This window comes from Anoplophora glabripennis, unplaced genomic scaffold, assembly GCF_000390285.2.
Source record: "Anoplophora glabripennis isolate ALB-LARVAE unplaced genomic scaffold, Agla_2.0 scaffold1848, whole genome shotgun sequence".
Classification (NCBI taxonomy): Eukaryota; Metazoa; Arthropoda; class Insecta; order Coleoptera; family Cerambycidae; genus Anoplophora; species Anoplophora glabripennis.
The window spans coordinates 3,800-12,332 of record NW_019417928.1 but is presented as its reverse complement, the minus strand read 5'-3'; the positions used below and the strand labels follow the sequence as shown (position 1 = coordinate 12,332).

General features: G+C 35.4%; 1 protein-coding gene across 1 annotated transcript; it reads right to left on the bottom strand.

The window, feature by feature from the left end:
- Positions 1–6,970: 6,970 nt before the first annotated feature.
- On the bottom strand, positions 6,971–8,211 carry LOC108915900. The gene is made up of 2 exons (XM_018722051.2): positions 7,873–8,211; positions 6,971–7,706 (listed from the first exon to the last, which is right to left on the bottom strand). Exons 1-2 carry the CDS (start codon positions 8,126–8,128, stop codon positions 7,543–7,545), a joined length of 420 nt encoding a protein of 139 aa, XP_018577567.1. The 5' UTR covers positions 8,129–8,211; the 3' UTR covers positions 6,971–7,542.
- Between the last annotated feature and the right edge of the window lie 322 nt (positions 8,212–8,533).

Here is an 8,533-nt window from a genome sequence, read left to right as displayed (position 1 = left end):
AACTATTTCGTAGAGGAGGTTTTCAGTTAGTCAAATGGGCTACCAATTCCCAAAAATTAGTAGAAGAGATACCAGATGAAAACCGAGCCACGAAAGTGGTACAATTTGAAACCGATTTTCTTAAAATATTGGGTTTGCAATGGCATCCAGGCTCAGATTGTTTATCGTTCTGCTGGATCCAAAAATTAGATTGGGATGAAGCATGTCCTCCTGATATTGTCCAACGTTGGGATAAATATAGGGAAGGATTATCACTCCTTTCAGATTTTAAATTACCTCGTCATATTGGAACTTTTGCTAACCAACCAGTAAATCTGGTAGGTTTTGCTGATGCTTGTCTAACCTCATACGGAGCTGTCGTATATATTCGTCAGGCAGACTCCTGCGGAAAAACGCAAGTACATCTTCTTTGTGCAAAGTCTAAAGTTTCTCCTATGAAAGTCGTTTCTATTCCTCGTTTAGAGCTTTGTGCAGCACATCTGCTTGCCAAGCTTCTTCATTTTATAGTAGATTGTTATCAGTCTCGCTTAAATATTACTCGTATTTATGCACTGTCTGATTCTACGGTTACTCTTAATTGGATCGCTACTAATCCTTCTAAATTACAAACTTTTGTCTCAAATCGAGTATCTCAAATCCAGTCATTGATAGATTCTAATTCATGGTTTCATGTACAAGGTAAAAACAATATTAGTGATTGCTTATCAAGAGGTTTAGTACCTTCTCAATTCATAACTAATACTATGTGGAAAACTGGCCCGACATGGTTACAATTAGATTCATCGGAGTGGCCAATTTGTACGGTAGCATTAGAAGAAAATTTACCAGAATCCAAAGTCACTTCACTAGTCGTTATTGAAGATGATGCTGAAAATCCATTCTATACACTTATCTCTCGTCATTCAAGTTGGGTTAGACTATTGAGGTCTGTTGTTTATGTCCTAAGATTTGTCAAGCTATTGCCAGCTGCAAGTTTAATTTCTGTCTCCGATTTAGAAACTGCCGAATTAATTTTAGTCAAAATTGTTCAACGTCGACATTTCAAATCTGAAATTGAACTTTTACAACGTGGTATTTGTCCTTCGTCTTTAAAATCTTTACGCCCTTTCTTGAAAGATGACATAATTCGAGTAGGTGGTAGATTAATGAATGCCAATTTGAAATTTGAAGCTCAGCACCCTGTTTTACTTCCGAAATAAGATCGTTTAGTTGAATTACTCATAGATTATTATCACAAATCAAATCTTCACACTGGTCCACATCTAGTTCTTTCATTGCTTAGATTACGTTTCTGGATTTTAGCAGCTCGTAGTGTTGTTAGATATAGAATTCAGAATTGTAACATTTGTTTTAGATTAAAACCCAAACCCCAAATTCCTCTCATGGGAAATTTACCCACTTGTAGAGTACAGGAAGCCAAACCGTTCTTACGCACTGAATGCGATTATGCTGGTCCTGTACAGATAAGTCCTTATCGTAAACGAGGAATTCGTCCTATAAAAGCATACATTTGTTTATTTGTTTGCATGTCAACCAAGGCGTTGCATCTTGAGCTTGTAACCGATTTATCCACATCGAACTTTTTGCAGGTTTTTAAAAGATTCATTTCTCGGCGGGGAGCAATTTTAGAAATTTACTCTGATAATGGTACCAATTTTATTGGCGCCAAGGCCATTTTGGATGACCTCTATAAATTTGTTGTATCTCCGGAATATAATGACACGATGTCCGAAGAATTGTCTAGTAGAGGGACTCAATGGAAACTGATTCCACCTGCTGCTCCTCATATAGGAGGTTTATGGGAATCTAATGTAAAGTCTGTGAAAACTCATTTGTATAAAGTAGTTCAAAATCAATTGTTGACCTACGAAGAGTTTAATACTTTAATTGTGTAAATAGAATGTCTGCTTAACTCCCGACCTTTATGTGTACTTAGTTCTGATCCATCAGATCCGATCGCTTTGACACTTACTTACTTTTACAATAGTACTTTTTCATGTTTTTTATTACATTTCATTATTTTTTATTTTTTATTATAATGGTCTTCATACATACCTATTTTTTTTCTTCTTTTAGTTAGATAACTAATAGTTAAATATAATTAAACTTAAGTGTAATTAATTTCTTTGTTTTGTTTCTTCTTGTCACTTTCTGAAATGCAGTTCAGCCTGGGGAGAATGTTTAGGCCAAAAACAGGTTCAAACAAATAGAAATCCTTTTATAGTTAAAACTCCCAGAAATAGATACCGCTGTATGTACTGTTTTGTAGCCACAAAGAAAACTGAATTTAAAAAACCCACCAAAAAAAAGAGACGTGTGATAGAATTCGAACGAATCGGTACACATATTGATATAGACCATTTTTAATAGTAAACAATAGTAGTTTTTTTTACTTTAATAGTGATCAACAAATAGTGCATACGGTAGCCAACATTCTCCCATTCCTTACTCTCTAGTATCCTTTGACCCTTGGCTACCCTAATAGTGTGACATCATCATCATCATTTGGTAAGTTTATACATAGTTTCCTTTTTTTTCTCTCTCTCTCTTGTCTCCATTATTAGTTACAGTCCATTCCGTACTTCATAATAGCTTAATACTAAACAGGGTGGTACGATGCAAAATGCAAGAATCGTCCTGATGCCCCAGGTTTTGTATACCACGATGTGTAAAGAATATTGTTTTTAGCTCTGAAAACTTTCGTGTCAAGAAACGGAACACCTTTGTTCTCGCCATCTTCTTCCACAGTAAATTGGATGAAAGGGCTATAACCATTAAAAGTATGTAGAACTTGTTGTATGCTACCCAAGGGAACACTAAGTATAATATCATCAACGTATTTTTTAATAAAAGGAATTTCAAAATTTAAACGATTAATACATTCGGCAAGTAAGTCATCCATCACATACTGAGCTAATATGGGTGAGACAGGACTACCCATAGGCATACCTAAAATTTGTTTGTAAATTTGATTATTGAACGAAAACACAGTAGAATCAAAAAGAAATTCGACTAGTTCCAAAAAATATTGTAGAGTAATATTACAATTTTCGTTAATTTGATTCCAATGACGTCGTATAGAAACTAGCCAAACTAATAGACATTACTAAACAAAGAAACAACATCCAAACTGATTAAAACAAAGTCATCTGGTAATCTAAAGTCATTAATAAAATTACTAAAATGAAAAGAGTCAAGAGTAAAAAAGGGATTATCTTTGTCATAAGACATGGTCAAAATGTTGGTGACTAGTTCAGCAACACCTCTATTGGGACTATGGACACCGGAGATGATAGGTCGAAGAGCTAATTGAGCTTTATGTACCTTCATCATCTTCTTATGTACCTTAGGCAGGCCATAAAATTTATTAATAACACCATTATAATTACGATAGCTTTTGCCGTCATCTCTGGAAATGATATTCCTTTTTTCTAATGTTGAAATTAAACTATTGGATTTAGTTTGAATAGACGTAGACAATTCTCGTGGAAGTACGGTATAATAATCAGAATCAGATAATATAATACAGGGTGTCTCATAATTAGCTGCCAACCCTGAACAGGCCGACTCTATTGATCAAAACTAAGTAAAAAAGTTCATATGAACATGGGTCCGGAAATGCTTCCTAAGGGCACAGGGACCCATTGAAGAGGGAGGAATGGAAATCATTTTTTTGCAATATCTCTCAATCGCGTTGTGATAAATGAATGAAATTTGGTATACACAGCTAAATTTTGATGAGCAATTTGATGGACTAATCCATTTATTTCCACAAGGTCCATTGGGGTGGGTACGGGGGGGCCCTTGGTACTTTGCGTGTGTAACTTTTTCATCTTTGACTTTTTAACAAATTGGACAGCAAATTCCGTTTTCCCGAACTGTTTTACGTTAAAAAGGTACTCTTGTTTCAAATCGTTATCTTTAACGGTTTCTGAGAAAATCGCTCTTGAATTAATCCCACTTTGGTCAATTTCATAGTAATTTAAACAAAAAATAATAATAATAATTTAATACGTAATCAGTAATACACATTATTGATGTAGAACAATTATGATATGATGATTTGTTTATGGCTTTTGCGATGGTAATGCTGCGCGGCAGAACGCGAGTACGGCAGAAGGTTTCCAAACAGAAGGCTGACATCAAGGAGGACATTCCTCACTGTATTCCGCAATTTAGCTGCAACCGTCACTTTTCGAAGGGATCATAAGATGGAAACTTAATTTTGATAACAGACAACAAGCTATTTTAAAAACTGTTCAAAAAACCCTCCACCTTCTCTGATACAAAGTCTTGCCCTACGTGTAACACTTCTCGAAGCTATTAAGATGCTAAAACGGTTTTGACGAATTTCATTGGCTGCATCATTGATACGCTGCAGCAATTCCTCACGGGTATCGACTTCGGTGGCGTAAACTTTTTGATTTAGATATCCCCAGAAAAAGAAGTCCAGCGGGGTTAGGTCGGGAGAACGCGGCGGCCAAGCTACCGGTCCGTGCCTCCCTATCCACCGTCCAGCGAAATTTTCGTTTAGGAAATTTAGAACATTGCGACCACTATGTGCCGGGGCTCCATCGTGTTGAAAAAACATGTTACGTCGTAAATTTAGAGGCAGATCATCGAGAATTTGGGGAAGATTTTCTTGAAGTAAGTTTAAATAAAGATTTGAATTGAGACGTTGTGGAATTTCAATAGGTCCAATCAGAGTGTCGTGAATTATTCCCGCCCATAAATTTATGGAAAACCGTTGCTGGAAGTTTGTTCTCCGAACAACATGTGGGTTCTCTTCTTCCCAATAATGAGAATTATGAAAATTTAATTTTCCATTTCGGGTAAAAGTAGCTTCGTCACACCACAAAATTTTGGAAGCTTGCTCGTTGTCCAGCGACAAAATCCAGCGACAAAATTGCATACGTGGCGCAAAATCTTCTGGTATCAAGCCATGTACACGTCGATAGTGATAGGCATGTAGACCTTGTCGCTTTAATATTCTTCCAACCTGAAATGTTAGTAGCACATCTAATCAATTCTGTTAAGGAAATCTTTAAGATATGTAGTACCGTTGGCCGAGGAACATTTATTTGCCTTGAAATGTTCCGTATGCTAGTCGTAGGATCTTGTTCAATAGCGTCAAGGACCTCCGCTTCCCTATTAATCCTGGGACGTCCTTGACCCGGTGCCTTTCGAAAAGTGGCGGTTGCAGCTAAGTTGCGGAATACCGTAGGGAATGTCCTCCTTGATGGCAGCCTTCGGTTTGGAAACCTTCTCCCGTACTCGCGTTCTGCCGCTGCAGCATTACCATCGCAAAAGCCATAAATAAATATCATATCAACTAACTCTTGTCCCGTAAACTCTTCCATTTTTTTCGCTTAGAACTATTAAATTGGCAATCGGGTTGACAATACTTTGACATAAGAATACCTTGATAATTTTGTTTAAATTACTATGAAATTGACCAAAGTGGGATTAATTCAAGAGCGATTTTCTCAGAAACCGTTAAAGATAACGATTTGAAACAAGAGTACCTTTTTAACGTAAAACAGTTCGGGAAAACGGAATTTGCTGTCCAATTTGTTAAAAAGTCAAAGATGAAAAAGTTACACACGCAAAGTACCAAGGGCCCCCCCGTACCCACCCCAATGGACCTTGTGGAAATAAATGGATTAGTCCATCAAATTGCTCATCAAAATTTAGCTGTGTATACCAAATTTCATTCATTTATCACAACGCGATTGAGAGATATTGCAAAAAAATGATTTCCATTCCTCCCTCTTCAATGGGTCCCTGTGCCCTTAGGAAGCATTTCCGGACCCATGTTCATATGAACTTTTTTACTTAGTTTTGATCATAGAATCGGCCTGTTCAGGGTTGGCAGCTAATTATGAGACACCCTGTATACAGGGTGGTCCGAATTTTATGCAGGAAACTTCGAGGGTAGATAGATCTCTTTAAAATAATATGTATTTGCCTTATAAACATAAGTCTGGAACGGCCCCGTTTTGGAGATACAGGGTGTTGAGGTTTAAAAAAAAATTAATTTTTTGTTTATATCGTACCTTACCTCACGGGTAGTGTAGAACGAAGTGTAAATAATTTTGTTGATGTGCTTACAAATTGCACATACTTTTAAACATAAATAAATATTCTTGTAATATTTATCGTTAGAAGTGTCTGCCACAAGGGGATTGTATTAGTATGAATAACTTGAGAACGGCGTATCTTAGGGAAAAATTAAAGTCACCTTTTTTACGTATTTTGTGCATTAAAATATAAATCAATTACAATGACATGTAAAAAATGCAGTGGCGTAGGTTTTTTTGTAACAAAGAGGGTGACCCCTGTCCAGTTGTACACCACTAGTTGAACCTTTAAAGCTCANTATTATTATTATTATTCCCAATAAGTTCATTAAGTGTTATTATTCATTTAATAAATAAATTTTGTTGAAGCTTACCGTGTTTTTTAATACTTTTTTTTTGGAACTAATCTAAAAATTTGTCATTGGATAAAATGGGAGGTGACAAGTTAGTTAGGGCACACGCTATTACAATAATATTATTTACATGTGGAACCAACGACCATTGTAATTTTCTCCCCAGAATCTTTAGAATTTTTATTCGTTGATGAGCTCGTTCCACGTGCACCTTTGCAGAGGCAATTTTTGCATTGAAGATAGCTTCTTCTGTAGTAAACTTTCTTATTTTTTAGAAATGGAGGCCTTATTAATTTAATATTAAAATTAGCACATACATCATCTATTAAAAAACCCTTATCAACCATGATACAATCTTTACCCATATCCAACTTTGAAAGGAGGCTGCAATTTTCAACTATATGTTTATCGGAGGCACGGCCGCCATAAGCGTCACTTACGAAAGTTATTAGACCTCCAGGGGAAATTCCGATCATAACTTTTACAGTTTGTGTTCCTATATAATGGGAATAGAATTTTATTCGACAGCACACACTTGGGTTGTTGAATGTAAATTTCAGTACAGTCTAAAATTATTCTTACGTCTTGAAATTCCATAAAACATTTTGGCATATTTCTTTGTATTTCCTCAGATGAAGGAAAGTGAATTAGTGGCCTTAATACTGAGGCCAATAGTGGTATCATTTCAATGATGTAAGTTTTACATAAATTAGGTGTTATTAAAAAAAAGTGGATAATACAGCATAGGTTAAATTTGTCTTTAATTTGATAAACGTCAAAATTACCCTTTCTTTAACCGAGAGTTTATGTTGCCTTTTATCAATAATTATTTGTGTTACCTCTTTTATAATTAAATTTAATGTAATAAAGCTGTTTATACCCGTAAAACTATTTAGAGCACTATCTGTGGTTATTAAATCATAGTGTTAATTTTTCAGTAGTGTTCACTTGAACAGCAAAATCGGAAAAATGTTTAGGTCCGCTATATTCAGGTTGATAATGGAGAAGTGATAACAATGTTTCAGCTGCTTCTGTTTCTTCTGTAGTAGGTGTAACCTCAGTGTAGTCTTGTTCACAGGTTTCTAATGACTTGGCTTCTGATACTTCTATTATAGTAGACTTCTTAATTTCTCTTCTATTCTTTTTAAACGAGATAATCCTAAGCTACCTGGCTGATTATTTGAAATATATGTCAGCTGCGACTTGACAATGGGTAGGTTTTCTGATGGAAATGCATTCCTTTTCAAACGTCTTGTTTTTCTTTGATGAAAATCTATAAGATAAACAATAATTAATTAACTGATCTTTAGTTAGATAACTTATGTACGTACATTGTACATAGACATTAATTTTCATTACTACAGAATTTCATTAGTACAAGTTTGAAAAACTTAACTACACATTAGTACTTATTACATTACACAAAAAAGTCTAATTACCGAAGTAATCATGTTCCTTAAAATGACGGGAGCAGACGCACATATATTTTGACACGGATTTTCCAATTTTTAGATTTAATATCCATGCTTTCCGTACATCTATAAGTTCTCGATTTCCAGATTTTGTTGTCCAGTGAATTTTATTTCTACCAGCTGGCGGAAAAAGATGAAAACTTAATTCTTGATTTTTCTTGGACCATGCAGAGCAACCATGAACTGAACAATAATAGTTCGACATTTTCTTCTTTTTATCCATAACTACTGAAGTTTTCCTCGCGTTATTTTCTTAAAATAACAAGTGTTCAAAAAAACAAATACTGAACACAGTTTTAAATAAAATACAAAACGAACTGTCACACACACACACAAGAAATAAGAAATGTTTACCTTGTTTCGCTAGTTTCACTTGTCACCGCCAGAGGGCGTCATGCTCATACCGTGTTCCCACTGTGCACCTGTCGTGTTGCGTTCATTTTCACTGTACGTTCAGGTACTGTTGTTGTCAAACTACAACGTTTCAATTTAAGAAATGAATCAGGACAAGGAAGACATTGTGGTAACATGTTTTGCTTACAGATTGATAGATGATCCTATCAAATTTGTGAAGTATTTCCTAATGAGTTATCCAAAATTTCGGGACCTATTGGAATTGCTTCGTCCA

Excerpts from the sequence above, each read along its gene's own strand:
- LOC108915900 (XM_018722051.2), bottom strand. The coding sequence starts at position 8,128 with ATGGATAAAAAGAAGAAAATGTCGAACTATTATTGTTCAGTTCATGGT. Across the intron at positions 7,707-7,872 it reads TAAGGAACATGATTACTTCG|ATTTTCATCAAAGAAAAACA; the intron begins GTAATTAGACTT and ends TTTATCTTATAG.